The sequence below is a fragment of the Ostrea edulis genome, chromosome 7 (assembly GCF_947568905.1).
Source record: "Ostrea edulis chromosome 7, xbOstEdul1.1, whole genome shotgun sequence".
In the NCBI taxonomy this organism is placed as follows: domain Eukaryota; kingdom Metazoa; phylum Mollusca; class Bivalvia; order Ostreida; family Ostreidae; genus Ostrea; species Ostrea edulis.
In genome coordinates, this window is record NC_079170.1 from 1084737 (window position 1) to 1102210 (window position 17474).

Below are 17474 nucleotides of genomic sequence, written 5' to 3' on the forward strand. Positions count from 1 at the left end.
TCAGGGCAATATCTGTATCCATAATCAAAAACAGCCCGGAAAACTATTTTACCTACTTTTAGCCCTAATGTAGTTCACGGACGGACGGACCAATCCAGCTGTTCATGCAAACTGAAATCGTATTCCTCTGAAAGGAAGCTTATGTGTAAATTTCAGGGCAATATCTGTATCTGTAACGAAAAAAAGTCCGGAAACTGTTTGACATACTTATAACCCTAAAGTAGGTCAAGGATGGACCAATCCAGTTGGAATGCAAACTCACTCTTAGATATTGTGACCAAATTTCAAAGTTGTACATGCATCCGTTACGGAAAAAAGTCCGGAAAACATGACCGGGGACGAACGGACGGATAGCCAACCAGACAGCCGGACAGACGCACGGACAGCGCCATAACATAATACGTCCCGTCTAATGACGAGCGTATAAAAACTTTTCGTCAGGCACGACGGGAACATTCTTGGGCGCGGGGGGAGTTGCATCTATACATCGTATTAATAGCCAGTCGCTAAGAACCTGTCATCTTGGATATAAACAACTCCTTCCCTCGATCGATCAGAGAGTGGAACCACTTACGGCAGCACCAACACTGGAAGTATTCAGAGCCAGTTTAACCAGCGTGCCCTGTTCCCAACTACTGCACCACTAAACTAAAGCTTGTCGACTTTTTAGATATATACAATGTTTATGTAAATATTTTATGTATGTAAATAAGTTTTATTCCAGCCGGCTATAAATCTTTGTTTTTAACCGAGCTGGAGTTTACCCAAGACTCAAGCATGAGTTCAACTCCGTAGTGGAAGAAGAAGAGAAGATTTATTATAAACAAAAGAAATAGAATTGTTGAATTGATTATGAGAAATGAATATCATTTTCTTTTAACTCTTAATTGCATATACTAAGTTTCTTAAAACCATTTTTTCTATCAAAGCGTCATGAAGGATAAGGCAGGGGATTTTAAAATTATTCCTTATATCACAAATTTCCTAGTAAAAGAGTTCCTTATAAACTGGTTATACTGTAGGCATATATATCAACACAGACCCAGCCTTGAAAGGGAATCAAACTGTAACTGACAGATGTAACCGCGATATTTTCATTTTAAATAGGATAGCAAAAAATTGAGAGTACTTCCACAGATAAAACTGTAGTCTTAATTTTCTGGACACATTAAGAAAACTCTTAACCTTGAACTACATGCATGTATTTATCATTCCTATCTGAAAGATAGAATGTGTCAATTACAGGTCTCGATGTTGAATTGGAGGTTTTAAATCGGGCGATCAAATGCACTTTATAGTTGGCGTGGTATTTAAAAAGACCCACTTGGTCTGCTATTGTTTTAATTAGGTTATAGTTAGAGGGTTTTTTCTTTTTTGTTGTTTTTTTTTTATTTGAGATATATTTTGTACACGAAGGTGGACGTGATGGAAGTGGACAACATTGATGCTTTTTACGACTCCTGTCGGAAGAGGGCGCTGCAGGAGTTTAACAGCGACTTGGAACAATCTTTAGAACTATCCAAAGAAGTTCTGGACGCGCTGGTTGAAAACCAGTTAATTTCTAATCATCTCCAGGATATTTTAAGCGGGGTAAGAATACACAGGGCTTGATAAACTTGTGCATGTATGTACCGTGGTTATGAGATACGCTTTGGTTAATGACAATGGGAATAAGTATTTATTTTTCTATACCTGGAAACTGACGTGAATTACTAGAATGGGTAACAGTACCACACTTAGTTTTACTTCGTAAATATGAAAGTTTAGCTTCTTAAGGGGCATGGACACGATTTGAGCCTAAAAATTTCAAATTTTATTTTTCTATTTTTAATGTTTAGAATGCTTAACTAAGGTACTTCTAATGGTCAGCAAAATACTGAATGTTAGTTGTCGATATACATGGGAGATACAGAGCTCACAATTCTTTGTTATGTAAACAAGGCTCGTGCCATGTTTGGTTTTTTTACATAGGTCAAATATACTAGTAACAATTCGTTTAAAAAGCGGATTTTTTCAATTTACAAGTTAATTCTGAACACAATTAAATAGTTTCTAGTGCTTGATAGATCTCATTTTGTTTTAAACATGCTATTTTCTATTAATCCATCTATATGTAAATAAAAACATGGCACGAGCCTTGTTTACATAACAAAGAATTGTGAGTGCTGTATCTCACTTGTAACTCAACAACTGACATTCAAATTTTTGCTGATAATTAGAAATACCTTCGTTAAGCATTGTAAAATAAAAGTGGAAAAATAAAATTTGAAAATGTTCAGCTCAAATCGTGTCCATGCGCCTTTAAAATATATGGCTTTGTAACACGTGGTCCTTTCTTCTATCAAGCCTGTGCGTTACAACTTGTTGCTGGCAGCCAATCAGGACACAATTCACTGCATTTTTCACAATAAAACTGTTTTATTCCACAACAACAGAATATTCTTGTTCCCCCTATCCCATCAAGAAAACGAGAACATCACATTGCTTCATGGAGTAGAACCGGTCACAACAGCCAGGAGGTTATAAAACTTTTTGAACACGTTTTCAAACTTGAACTCTGTGCTATAATTCGTAGGCTTACTCATAGTCAAAAGCGAAGGTTATAAAACTTTTATAAAACCATTCTCACACTCAAATAGAGTACAGGCTCAATACTTTTCGAGTATGCTTCGGAACATGGCCAGAGGTGTACTCAAAACAAACATGGCCGAGTTTGAGTGTGAATATGGTAAAAGTTTTATAACCTTCGGGCGGTTAAGTTGGCTGAACTGTTCTGTCAATTTCGCATAACTGTACGGAGTAAATGGTAAAATTAAGATTATTAAAGCATCTTATTTGGCAAGATCAAGATATGAACATAAGCCATTGGATGAACTTTTTGGATATTTACCACGAAGCATGATTATTCTGATTACTATGCTCGTCCAGGGGCGGATCCAGGAATGTTTTTTTAAAGGAGGGTTCTAACATTAATTTTGGTTTTCAAAGGGGGAGGATCCACCTTCAGAATGCGTTATTTTTACCCGTTTTAAAGCAACATTTTCTGGGACGGGGTTTCCAACCTCTGGAGCTCCCTCTCGATCCTCTACTATTGTCATGGTTACGTGTCAGTTGCACAATAGATGTTGAATAATGATCGTTCAATGCTTAGACCACTACTGTCGAATTGGTTGAGTTCAAATAGGATTCATTATTGATGTATACTGTATAAATTTTTGTTGTAAAATTATGATTTACTATTTCAATTACAGGGGAAAAAATAAGGTTTATAAACTTTTGTTAACAATAGTTGTGTTAAAAAGCGTTGAATGAAGTGAAAAATACATTAATGTCTTTCCGTACAAAAAAAAAAAAAATGAAAATAAGAAAAATGATTTCTATATAATGTCTCTCAATCTGATCCGCTCCTTTATTTTTTTGTTATCGCTATGTACACGAGGTATCTGATCCGCTCCTTTATTTTTATGTTATCGCTATGTACACAAGGTATCTGATCCGCTCCTTTATTTTTATGTTATCGCTATGTACACGAGGTATCTGATCAGCTCCTTTATTTTTGTGTTATCGCTATGTACACGAGGCATCTGATCCGCTCCTTTATTTTTATGTTATCGCTATGTACACGAGGCATCTGATTCGCGGATCGAGGAGATGATTTTAATCAGATTGATGCTCTATAAATCTTTGTTTTCATAAAATCTTAAACTTAGTTTTCATTCATTAATGATTACAAGGTTATTTAAAGTTACAAGTGTGATTTTTTATCCATTGCAACTAAATTTTCAATTCCTTTAAAATGTACATGCAAAACTATTATGATAGTACATTTTTACAACAAGATAAGATTTCAGACTAATATCGCTTTAAAGGTTCTTCTCCACTAATCTGATTGCTTTATGGAATTGTTTTATAGTCTTCTTTGGACAATGAAGCTAAGGTGCATGGTGTTCTGTTCAACATCAAGATAAACATGACAGAGGATAAATTCAACAGGTTCCTCAACGTCATAGAGAACAATGGCTTGCGACACGTTGCTAAGGCGATATGGAAAAGTTACTCCAATAGGGCCAATATGTATGAACCCAAAACGAAACACGGTAATTAAATGTGATGGTCGCAACAACAAAATTATTTACTCTCAAATAAATACAACATGTGTATTGTAGAGAAGTAATTCGTAATATATAAAATACAATATTGTACATAGCATGCAGTTAACATGGAGGACATATACCCCTCCCCCCTCTTATAACCACTATAAATTTGCATAATCTTTTAAATACAATAACATTCTTACAATTAAGAAACTATTTATATTTATCTGTATAATATCTATCTAGTTTTATTATAAAAGTTTTCTCAGTCTTGATTTTTTAAGAGTCTCATCAGTACATTTAAATAAGTAATGGAACTCATCAGCCAAATCTTTATCATTACATAAAGTGCATACTCTTTCATTTCTTGGTATGTTTAATCATCATCCTGTCTCAACAGGTAATCTAAAAATTGATGCTCTAAATCTACATAGTGGACATTCCAGAAAAAAAATGCATAACCTGCGATACTATTTTTTTTATGTTTATATTTTTTCTGCATTTTTTGTTATAAATAAACACTTTCACGTACGAAAAATGTAGATATTATTGACTTGTAAGATATTTAAAAGAAACAGCTGAAAATACAAACAATGTGACATCTTTGAAATCACTGGCAAAGTTTGTTAAAAGAATTTTTAGTGCTGCCTGCTCTTCCTGAACTAATTTACTTACACCTAACTATATATACTTTTCTTTATTCTTCTCAATATCTTCTTGTATTTTTTTTTTTTTTTTTTTGGTGACCCTTCAGCAGAATGCGCAAGTGCTTGTGGACAGTATTTCCGGTACCCCCCCCCCCCCCCCTGCATTTTTGAATGTTTAATTCCTTTGGGTACTTCGGGTGTATTTTTGATAAATTATGTAGCTTCAGAGTGTTTTTCCCCCAATAGAAAGCAAAAATCTCGCATAGAAATTGTTTTCTTAAAACGTCATATCTCTGATTTCTTCCACTCTGTTTTCTTCCAGTTGGATGTCAGACTGAGAACAGTGTACCAACCAAACTACCCATCAAAGAGAGACAAAAGCTATGTAGAATGTACGACAAACTAAAGAATGGATTAAAAAGTCGACATGCACGACGTGTTCAATTCTACGAATCTAATTCCTTCCAGCCTGACGAGAGCACGATACGGCTAGACGACGTCGACAGACAGATAGACAAAGTGTTGGAGATGGTCCATGAACAGGACCACTGTATTAGGAAGTTTTGTGATAAGTTGGGACTTGTTGGGCACGAGTTGCCCACAATAAGTCGGGAAATTGAAAAGCTGGTGACAAAATGTAAAACGTTGGAGGCCAAAGTCAACCGCATGTCCGTAAACGAATTATTTAGTCAATATTTAAAGGAAGAAACCAGTGCATCTTCATTTTCAAGTGCGATCCAAAGAGGGAGAACTTCAGAATTTGTAGCAGTTAGAACTAGTTCGCCTAAAACGACATTAGATCTTCAAAGAACCTCTTCGAAAACAGTCTATAGTTCTGAACAAACCGACGGTGAAGCCTTTGTAGGGGAACTTAGTGACTTTAAGAAAGATAGACAAGACAATGACTACCTGTCATCCATTCATCCAAACATCAAACAGACTCCAAGTAAAAACAAAATCCGCACCGAGTCCACAAGGACGAGTGATATAATACACACTCACTTGACACCATTCGAACGCGCTCTTCTTGGATCCGAAAACAAGAAGAGTTTTCAGACCTCTCGTAATCTAAATTTTCAGTTTGAAACAGGATTGAGATCTCCCGGAAAAGGCAATCAAAGAACGAATGTGTGGAGTACAGGTGCTTCTAAACCACACAAGCACTCCAGAAGACCTCATCGTCCGCCGTTTCCGTCCCAAGGAATGTCTGTAATGCGTGAATGATTACTTAGTAATGCGTGAATGATGACCTAGTAATGCGTGAATGATGACCTAGTAATGCGTGAATGATGACCTAGTAATGCGTGAATGATTGTCTAGTAATGCGTGAATGATGACCTAGTAATGCGTGAATGATTGTCTAGTGATGCGTGAATGATGACCTAGTAATGCGTGAATGATGACCTAGTAATGCGTGAATGATGACTTAGCAATGCGTGAATGATTACCTAGTAATGTGTGAATTATTGCCTAGTAATGCGTGAACGATTACCTAGTAATGCGTGAATGATTACCTAGTAATGCGTGAATGATTGCCTAGTAATGCGTGAATGATTACCTAGTAATGCGTGAATGATTATCTAGTAATGCGTGAACGATTACCTAGTAATGCGTGAATGATGACCTAGTAATGCGTGAATGATTGCCTAGCAGTGTGTGAAAGAAGCGATATTCAAAATAGTAATTTGTACATCAAAATTACTCAAATTAAGATGCATGACCGATATGTTGTATCGACTAATGATAGATGATGCTGTACATTGTAATTAGAATGCTATATATAGAAGTCAGGCAACAGTGAATTATCTTACTTTTTTATTTGAGGAGGCTGAGTGGCGAATAGACATTCCGTTTTATATTGTTCACGTTCATGAAAATGTTCATTTAAAAAATGAATTTCATTTTTGAAAAATATATGAGAGTATGAATTGCAACGCTTTGCGCCAGTTTACTTCATGTAGCGACTTATCGCTTCGAGAAAGGTAGGCAGGCGTGTAGCGTTTCAGTTCATACGTACCCTCGTGTATTTTTCAAACAGAATTACATAATGTGGTCAATATCAACAGAGCATAATAACAAAAACTACATATAAATACATCTAGCACTACAACTGCACTAATCTACAAACGTATGTTATAGTTATGAAAAAGTTTCCACTTACCCACAATGTTGCTCAGTAAAACATTTTCATTAACTAATATGACGTTGGTACGGCGGCGTAGAAAGGCCAAATAAAAAAAAAAATATTCGTTCGAACTTATTGCCAATGTGTTCGGACGAAATATAAATTCGTTCGGACGAATCAGCAATTCGTTCGGACGAATCATCAATTCGTTCGGACGAATTACTAATTTGTTCGGACGAAATAGAAATTCGTTCGGACGAATTAGCAATTTGTGTTCGAACGAATTAGCAATTCGTTCGGACGAATTAAGAATTTGTTCAGACAAATTAGTTTTTTGTTCGGACGAATTGCTAATTAGTCCGAACAATTTGCTTATTTGTACGAACGAATAATATTTTTTTTTTACTTGGCCTTTCTACGCCGCCGTACGTTGGCACCAGAATTAGCTTTTGATTTTTCGCAAAAGTGGGAAGAATATATAAGTTTTCCTTCGAATTAAGTGAAAAACTTTCACTGAGTCCTTACATATTCTGTCGTTGTTGTATTTCATTGATTCATCATTTATTTTGTCGAATTTCATTAATTGATTCATCATTTATTTTGTGTTGTTCTGCTTCATTGATTTCTCGTGTATTTCTGTCGTCGTTGCCTACTTAAGGATCTGAGTGTATATTTTTAGATTCTAAAGATCAAAATGTGATATGTTACGAACATTCCCAAATTATTCATCTTTAGAAATGCGTTGTATTGTCAGATGACCTAATTAATGGATTTTAAAACACAGGGGGGTTGAATGAAGACGATAACCGGATTTAAAAACATTGTCAATACATATATATACAAGCTGTATAGGTCTCGGTATGTTTAAACTAACATTTATTTTAGATAGTAATCATAGTTATGGAATAGAATATGTTTTATGATCACGACAAACGGGATGATTTCAGCTTCTCCATCGTCAGCTCCCAGATGTACGTACCGGTATTCCGTTATCACTTATATAACCAATGGTGTTAGCGTCTCCTTACCGGTTTGATACGTATTCGAGAGCATCTTCTGCGTGTGGTCATTTTTTTAAACCAAGGCAGTCTACGGACAAATAATTTACGGTATTGTTACAGGGGTTTCAACAGTTAGCATTTTGCAAATTCTATGGTCGTTATAACGATCTAATTTGCGCAAACAAGCTATCACTGGGTCGAATGCTGTCTGACGTGTTTCATGCCAATTGTTAGGCCGTCCGTGGTACACTGATTTTGACTACGGATTACTTCGTTTACCTGATCAAGATATAGGGCTCACGGCGGGTGCGACCGGTGAACAGGGGATGCTTACTCCTCCTATACCTCTTATCTCAGGTCTGGTATGTCCAGGGGTCCGTGTTTGCCCTACTCATAATTTGGAGTTATGAGATTGATCATTGTTATCTCCACTTCTTTGTGTATTAACTGTAAGACAAATTGTCTGCTTACCTTCACAATTCTTAATTAAAAAAATCAGAAAGTGAAAATACTGTATTTCTTTAAAAATCTTCACTCCTAGATATCACACAACCAAATTGAATAATTAACATTAAATGGGACTCAGATCTAATATATTCCTTTATCTTCTCCATCATCAGATTCCCTTATTGATGTAGTAATTTTCGATTTTCACCTGCATATAGTGTTTATGCCTTTCAACTGATTCGATACGCAAGAGATTGATCTGCGTATCATCAGTTTTTAAATCGAGGTAAGCTGCTGACAAAGAAGTTGGTGGTACAGGGATTTCAACAGTCTCGTTCAAAGTCAGCATTTCGTAAATTCTATGGTCGTTATAAATAAACTCAAAATGGGCTCTGTCAACCGACGAAAACTTATTTACACTTAGATAGATTTACATATATGCTAGTAACAATATGTTTAGATTAATGAATTAATTGACATAAAAACAAAGGCAGACAGAGAAACCTGTCAAATTGACATACCCACGAAATAACATACCCGTGAAATGACACACCCACGAAGTGACATACCCACGAAGTGACATACCCGTGAAGTGACATACCCACGAAGTGACACACCCACGAAGTGACATATACCCACGAAGTGACATACCCGTGAAGTGACATACCCGTGAAGTGACACACCCACGAAGTGACATACCCGTGAAGTGACATACCCACGAAGCAAGTAGTAGTGACTTTGACATATATTGAATAAATAAGGCAACACGATTCTGAATATGTAATATAAGGAAAATGTAATAGAATGCAAACACTAAAAGCCACATATATAGAGAGAATACATGTAAAAGGAACACAAAAACAGATTAGAATAGGGGGGGGGGACACCAGAGAATTTAACACAAACAAAAACAGAGAAGATTTACAACACTAATAAATTACATCGAATTGTTTCCTTTTTTATCCCTTCGTTAAAACGAAAATCAGGAAAACTCGGCGCAAGCAAAACACACAGAAATAGAGAAGGTTCACAATCTCATTCAGAGAGAGAGAAGGTACACAGGCAGTCTCATTCAGAAATAGAGAAGGTACACTGACAGTCTCATTCATGTATGTGCGTCATATGTCCTTCCTTATATTATATTTGCCTGTAAAGGTTGATGATGATACCGAGAGGTAAATGTGTCTGTAATAATTACAGGTAAAGTTAAAAAGTTTCGCAGAGAATCCATCAACGAGGATCGAATTCTTCCATGGAATTAGATACAATCGATATCTTGTCTTTAGAAATCAGAGATACATCAAGAGGAGGCTTACGAAGGTAGCAACCCCCCCCCCCCCTTTATTTGCACTTTGTTTCTTTTTACAAAAATCAGTGTTCCTTCTTTTTTGTTTTGTTTTTTTAGTTTATTTATTTAGGAGTAGGCACATATACAATATAAATACAAGACAATATCACAGAGGAACACATAGTTAAAACAAAAGTTGTTGTTAAATACATAAGATAAAAAAGTAAATTTTAACCCTTCCCCCCCCCCCCCTCCCTTCCGAAAGATACAAACTTGAGTCGCACTCCTGTAAATGTTCTGAATACATCCTGTTATATATATTCCTCTTTTTAAATTGATATTCTACTTTTACTACATATATATGCACATGTTCAACTTCAGTAATACCATCGCCTGTTGCACTACATTTACCAGCAACCGTTCCGCGTTTTACCAATACCCAAACATGGCGTCCTCCATGAATGAGTCGGGATCCCAGGCAAAAAGACTGAAAATAGACGACAGTGATTTATTTGCATCGTTCCATGACACGTATTTAAGTGAAAATCCTTCATTTTTTGATGCAGTTGACAAATTCAAACAAGAAATGACTGCTCTTGGAGCATTCGAGATTGGATCGTGCAATGCAGCCGACCCAGACAATGGGTACTGTTTTACAAAGGCAGACTGTACGTTAAGACCCACGCAAAAGAAGTATGCTTTTGCTAATTTCTTTTTTGACGGTTTCAAAATGTTAAAAACTTTCATCACAAAACAGGAAATTCCCAAAGACAGTCAACTGAGACTGGTGTTAGGACGCCTTGTCAGATTTTTATTGGACACAGGTATATTAGATCTACATATCTATGCTGTATTTTGATTTAATGTGATGAACATATTTCAATATATAGATTAAATTCATTACATAACGATAAGATACTTAGACATGACTTTTTTAAGAACATAATTATGAGTGGGTGGACAGGGGTAATCCTATCTCCCCCTCCCACCCCTTTCCACCCCACCCCGGCCCTCCCTCTGATGAAGGTGAAGATTTAAAGTGTACACTGCCCAGTAGGGACCCTGCTACACTCCCACTCACCCTGTCTACCCCTTCATATATCAGCTGAAAAGAATACACGAACGAAACTTAAATTGATTAATCTTTTGTGATGTGATGATTAATCAAATTCATTGCATGTACTGTGTAAACGGTAAAATTGTTGTATATATAACTCATTATCCGGTACCTTGAATTACCAAAATACCCTCTAAAACTACCTAAATTCCCCATTTAAATTAAATCAATTTTTCAAAGTTACATATTAAAAGATTAGGGATTGATTGTGTAAAATTTCGCCTCTGAAGTTAAAAAAAATAAGTTACATAAAAGGAGTCTTGTTGTTGGAATTTGTGTCAATCTAAGGAAGGTAACTCATGCTATTTTTCTTTCATTTAGAAGAATGTGTTCAGCCATTATTTCCTTGTTATTATACATACATTGAATTAAATCAATATTCAGATATATTTTGCAATTCAAACAAATATTGCATGGGGGGAAAATTTGTTGATGTCAATTTTGCTAGAGTTATCTTTCTTTGAAACATCGTGAATGCGAGAATCGAACACAATTGAATTTTCTTTATTTACAACCACAATTTTAATAGAGTTTGTCATCAAAATTTAGCATATGTAAATTTGATATGCATTAATGTATATAATTAGAGGGGGATTTCGGTAGTTTTAGGTGAATTTGATATGCATTAATGTATATAATTAGAGGGGGATTTCGGTAGTTTTAGGTAAATTTGATATGCATTAATGTATATAATTAGAGGGGAATTTCGGTAGTTTTAGGTAAATTTGATATGCATTAATGTATATAATTAGAGGGGAATTTCGGTAGTTTTAGGTAAATTTGATATGCATTAATGTATATAATTAGAGGGGAATTTCGGTAGTTTTAGGTGGCAATATTAATATTTTGATAAATGGCAGGCATTTTAGTAATTCAGGTTACTCTTCATTATCACAGGGCTCGAAATTAACATATGCCCGTCAGTGTGTGACTGGTTAAAAGGCTGGCGGACTGACATACATTTGTTTTAGTCAGTCCGATGGAACTGGTTAATTTCCTAAAGCATCATTTTGGAAAATATACTTATGAAATTCTATACACACATCTGGCATGCTTTGATCTGTAAATATAGATGAATCTGGTTCTTAAATATAAATCCCACGTTTAAGTGTTACAATATTGTCTGAGGCATATTGAGTTAAATTTCATTTTAATAACATTAACGAAATATGTTTAATTATTTCTGGAAAAACTGTTGAACTGGTAAATTTTTCTGCGGACTGGTTGAAATTATACACCATCAGTCCGACTGTACTGGTGACATAAAAAGTTAGCTTCAAGCTTTGTTATCATATACATGTATGTTAGAACTTTTATGATATATGTATCTGGAGTAGGGGATGGTGGTCATAACTTTCTGTCAGGTCAGGCCAAGTGTTTGGATTAGAATTGAAAAGCATAATGTCGTTAGAAGTAAAGGCTCCAAATTAGAAGGCCGAAGGCCCGTCCGCGAAGCAAGGCTCTAAAGGTAACACGTATGTAAAAGAAAAAAGTCAAAATCAGCAAAAGAAAGAGATAATCTCTATATACGTTCACTGAAATTTTCGTGATCCATATGGGCGACGCCATTAATTTTTTCATTACCTGCTTCAACAGTTATTCATGTTTTATTTTGAATGCCAATAATAGAAGACTCTAACATGCAATTCATGATTTAAACACTCAGTTTGTTCAAAGTGAATAGTATAATTACGGTTACTTTTTTAACATTTTGAAGTTATTGGTTAATTTTGCTTAGTTTTAACGGCCTTTTTCATTGCATACGGAATGTATTATTGTTGTTTATAATTGTTTGCTTTGAAAAGAGAAAAAAGTCGAGGCTAAATGTGACGTCACAATGCACAATTTACGTCGCCTTGCGTTTTATTTCCCGCGTTCAATGAATAGGCGGATCGTGTAAAACTGTTGTCCCCATATAAACTCCTATAATATTGAGATGTTACTGGGTGTGTAGCGTAAGGAAATTTCATTCAATATGTATATTTTTAAATGAATAATATTCTACTGTACTTAATTAACGGAATTATGATTACCACTCGGGACACGGAGTTACGTGTATGCTTCGCTCGTCCCAACGGTCACACCGTATACATATTGTGGTGAATCTTTACTAAATTACTGCAGTGGTCCAATTCCATTTACAGAATATGTTGGAATGGAACTTTTAACTCTTTAAAGCTGGTGATTTGATATGTGTATGTATACATAAGATATGTGTATGTATACATAAGATATGTGTATGTATACATAAGATATGTGTATGTATACATAAGATATGTGTATGTACATAAGATATGTGTATGTACATCAGATATGTGTATGTATACATAAGATATGTGTATGTACATAAGATATGTGTATGTATACATAAGATATGTGTATGTACATAAGATATATGTGTATGTATACATAAGATATGTGTATGTATACATAAGATATGTGTATGTACACAAAATAGGTTAGACAGCAAGTTCAAAACCTAAAGCTGGACATATTGTTTAAATTAGCAAGTTCCTAATGAAATAAATCATATCCATGCAGTTTGGTTGTTTTTATGATCTTAAGGTGTTTATTTTACAGAGATACGAAAGGGATTGTCACGGACAAAGGAATGTTGTGATGAAACTGAGCTAACGATACTGCTGGCATTCCACCTGTTTTCACAACTTTCAACATCACCCCATTTCACTGTTGATAATAGAAAGGCAAACCAACCCAAAGAATGCCCCTGTAGAAAGAGACACGGCAGAATAATGTACGGAGACACAAGCATAGGTACTTATGTTCTTTATCATGATAATAGATTGTTTTGAAAAACATTGAACTATCATTTAAATAGAAAGTTCAAATCTATCACCTGGCAAAAGGATTGTTATTGATTTTGGCGGACAGGAAAGGGGTGCTGGCATTTAGAGGAGAGTTTCCGAACTATCATTGTATGTCAGCTGAGTGTAACAAACCACCAGAGTCACAACGATCTATTCTTTATTTCCATGATTTTCACGAGGAGCACCTGCCCTACCAATCTAGTGTCTCAAACTCTACATATAACGACAGGTGGTTATCCAAGGAATAGCTTTAAGAATAGCATCTTATTAATCAATGTTAATTAGATATATTTTAATCCGAGAGCATGGGTCATTGTATGTTTAAAGTTGAACTTATTCTCTCAGAGCAATAGATGTATAATGGTACATGAGATAAACAGTAACACTGTACCAGACAGAGGGAAGATAATTAAAAAATAAGACAAATAATGAAAGAAAGATCAAGTGATTCATGAACGACAAACTAATCCATATATCTTGATGATAATATACACTACATTTTAAGTAATTTGACATTGGATTGGACATCGATTTCCGGAAAATTTGGTACATTTGGGTTATCTATTGTTTAGATGAATTGTATTTGTTCTTGATGATACTGTACATTCTAAAATATAATGGAATTTGTTATTTACAAGAGGTACATTATCTTTCATTGAGTGGAGTACATGCACTCATCAACCTCCACACTTCAATTTGAAGTTCTACAAGAAATATTCTGGTAGTAGGGATGGCATATTTTTCCTATTGAGCCAGTACGAGTTAAATGACATTAAATACATAATCATTGAATTATAACACACCTTCTGACAGGTATAGATGTCTTGTATAGTGCTCCCTCGATATATTGCCCCCGTTATTATGCCACCCCCGCTTATTGCCTGAAAATCCTAAAGAACAGATTTCTCCCCATGTTAACACCCCTGTTATAATGTCAATCCCGCATAATGCCATATGCCACTGATTTCCACAAACAAATGTTATAGGGCTTACCCTTGATGATTGGGCTAGGGCTTACCCTTGATGATTGGGCTAGGGCTTACCCTTGATGATAATATCAATTACTTAACACCCATCAGTAATCATTCCTGTACTTTGATTCTTTGCAAGTGGTGTGGTGAAATTCGACAGGCTGGACAAAGTATTCAGGTGGTCAGATTAATTACTAATAATTTGCTGAATTAAACTTAAGATTATCTAAATGTTTATACAGAATGGAGCCCAAATACATTTACAGAATTGAGTTTCTTTTGACTGCTCAGTGAATTCGTCAGTGATGAGGTATTCGTTATTTTGCCACCCCCGCTTTATTGCCCAAATTCGTCTTGAACAAAAGTTGTCAATATATCAAGGGAGGACTGTATATACAGAGAATCATTAGATAGATTGAAGCATAAATAAATAAATCAGTTGATAATTTTTTCTCATTAGGAAACCTTGATGTTTGGCATGGTCGTCTGGATTTGATTATGGAGGGTGCTGATGTGATTGTGGATTCTCTGGATGAAGAGTTGGAGACCTACACGGATGTGGATCGGACCGTCGATGTGAAACAGAGGCTATTCGAGGACAATTCTGCAGGGAGTACTTTAGTACAGGTGGCAGCAAAAACAATAGTGCATTCCTTTTACTACAGACAGATTCACCCCGACCACAGTAATACCTTGATACCATGCATTGCCGTTTCTCATCGTGTGGGGCTCATTTTCTACCTCTATGACTCCGTGAATGACATTCTCCTCGGGAGTACACAGTTTCCATTAGCTTCCTTCAATCCGTTCCAGTTAAACATGACGGTGATTATTGCTGTGTGGCTGGTATTAAATCATAAGTACCTGTGCAGTGGGTTTTCGTTGACTGATTTAGAGGACGTACCTAAAGCAGGTTTTGTGGATGTTGCTGAAGACAAAATTAATGTTTACAGAGAAGAACTACAAAGAGGACAAGTTGGAACAAGACGTTTTGATGTTGTGAACCTTGACCCACTTTCATTTGTGAACTCCAAATTTATTTTGTCTCCCATGTTCGAAGATTTGTAATTGAGGCCGGGTTCTGTATGTGACATAATGAAGGATTGGCATTATCATCTAAAACAGTTTTCTGTACGATATTGTTTTTATGTTCACTCTCTGCAATGAAATTCTTATGCATATGACAGTACATGTACATTTATGTATACAGTTTGTTCCAGGTTAAAGGAATTGGATGAGGACAATATTAGCCTGTACATGATAAAGGGTTAAACTGGATTCTAAAGCCTCTACTAATATTGATGTGTGACAGGAGTATGTTATCAATGAAAATGATTCTTCCAGATTATTAAGAAATCAAAAAATAGATTATACTTAAGAGAAACTTTTAATTTGTGTCTGAGAAATGTTTTGTTCTGATGTATTTTTTCCATTTCAGTGGGAAAAGCACCAATTTAAAATTTTTTACTGGACCGAGTTCTCAGATGTGACAAAATCTTAAGTTTGCAACTTTTCATCACTCATCAACAAGAATGATGTTGCTAAATTACCATTACTTGTAGCAAGCATTATAAACCAATACTTGCATATCTTGTACAATGTATTTAAAATCTTGATAAAGATCAGAAGGATCTTTGAAAAATACATGATTTTCTTGTTTTATTTTGTATCTTACACCTGAATTTATTGTTTTTGGTGTGTTGTGGGCAAATGGGGGAATTTGTTGGTGCTCAATTAGAAGAGCGACTGACTTAAAGATATAGTAAAGCTCATTTTGGTGGAAATTTTTTCTCACCCCAAATCATCAAATCATTCTAATATGATTAGAAAAGATATATGAATGATGCATTTCAACTTTGAAATGACTGCATGTTTGTCAAAATGTACACTAGGAGCTAACTTGTATAGTAGATTGAATTATTGTCCAGGATGCAAAAATTCAGGGGGCATGAAGATTATAATCATTTTAGATTTGAAAATAAATGCAGATAAATGCCTAAAATTGTTATTATACCCTCCGCAACAAGTTGTGGGGGGGTATACTGGAATCGGGTTGTCCGTCTGTCTGTCCGTCCGTCTGTCTGTAGACGCAATGGTTTCCAGGCTTTAAAGCAGTGTCCTTTCCACTTACCGTCACCATATCATATATATGGACTACCCATGGGATGAAGATGTTCCCTATCGATTTTGGGGTCAAAAGGTCAAAGGTCAAGCGCACTGGACATTGAAGTAGCAATATGGTTTCCGGGCTCTAAAGCGTTATCCTTTCCACCTACAGTCACCATATCATACATATGGACTACCCATGGGATGAAGATGTTCCCTATCGATTTTGGGGTCCAAAGGTCAAGCTCACTGGACATCGAAGTAGCAATATGGTTTCCGGGCTCTAAAGCGTTATCCTTTCCACCTACAGTCACCATATCATACATATGGACTACCCATGGGATGAAGATGTTCCCTATCGATTTTGGGGTCCAAAGGTCAAGCGCACTGGACATCGAAGTAGCAATATGGTTTCTGGGCTTTAAAGCATTATCCTTTCCACCTACAGTCACCATATCATACATATGGACTACCCATGGGATGAAGATGTTCCCTATGGATTTTGGGGTCAAAAGGTCAAAGGTCACGTGCACTGGACATCGAAGTAGCAATATAGTTTCCATTTAAATTCTTTAACGGCTTTTTTCATCGCATGGAACACCCTTTGGGAGATTGGTGTAAGTGGGGGGTATTCTTAGTGAGCATTGCTCACAGTACCTCTTGTTTTAAACAGAAAATGACTTGAATTGGTCATTTGGACTCATTTTGATTCTTTCAAAAAAATTGAACAAAATGACCTTTACTATTCAAGGATTCCAAGTTATAATTTTGGAATGAACTGACAAATTGTCATATTTCTTTCCCCCATTCCAAACACATTTGGTGCCTTAACCAGGATTAGGACATGACA

General features: G+C 35.7%; 2 protein-coding genes across 3 annotated transcripts; both read left to right on the plus strand.

Moving 5' to 3' along the window:
- The first annotated feature begins 954 nt into the window (after positions 1-954).
- Positions 955-6556, plus strand: LOC130047618 (uncharacterized). The gene is made up of 3 exons (XM_056142981.1): positions 955-1590; positions 3914-4097; positions 5064-6556. Exons 1-3 carry the CDS (start codon positions 1426-1428, stop codon positions 5963-5965), a joined length of 1251 nt encoding a protein of 416 aa, XP_055998956.1. The 5' UTR covers positions 955-1425; the 3' UTR covers positions 5966-6556.
- A 3469-nt stretch (positions 6557-10025) lies between these two features.
- LOC125654165 (uncharacterized) lies at positions 10026-16162 on the plus strand. Of its 2 annotated transcripts, XR_008796446.1 has the most exons (4): positions 10026-10426; positions 13300-13494; positions 14979-15832; positions 15957-16162. XR_008796446.1 is itself a non-coding variant. In XM_056142982.1 (3 exons), the coding sequence occupies exons 1-3, from the start codon at positions 10048-10050 to the stop codon at positions 15584-15586; spliced, it is 1182 nt and encodes a 393-aa protein (XP_055998957.1). In that variant the 5' UTR covers positions 10026-10047; the 3' UTR covers positions 15587-16162. The 2 variants fall into 2 exon arrangements, 1 of the variants encoding a protein (XP_055998957.1); XM_056142982.1 differs by having other exon boundaries at positions 14979-16162.
- Positions 16163-17474: the final 1312 nt, after the last annotated feature.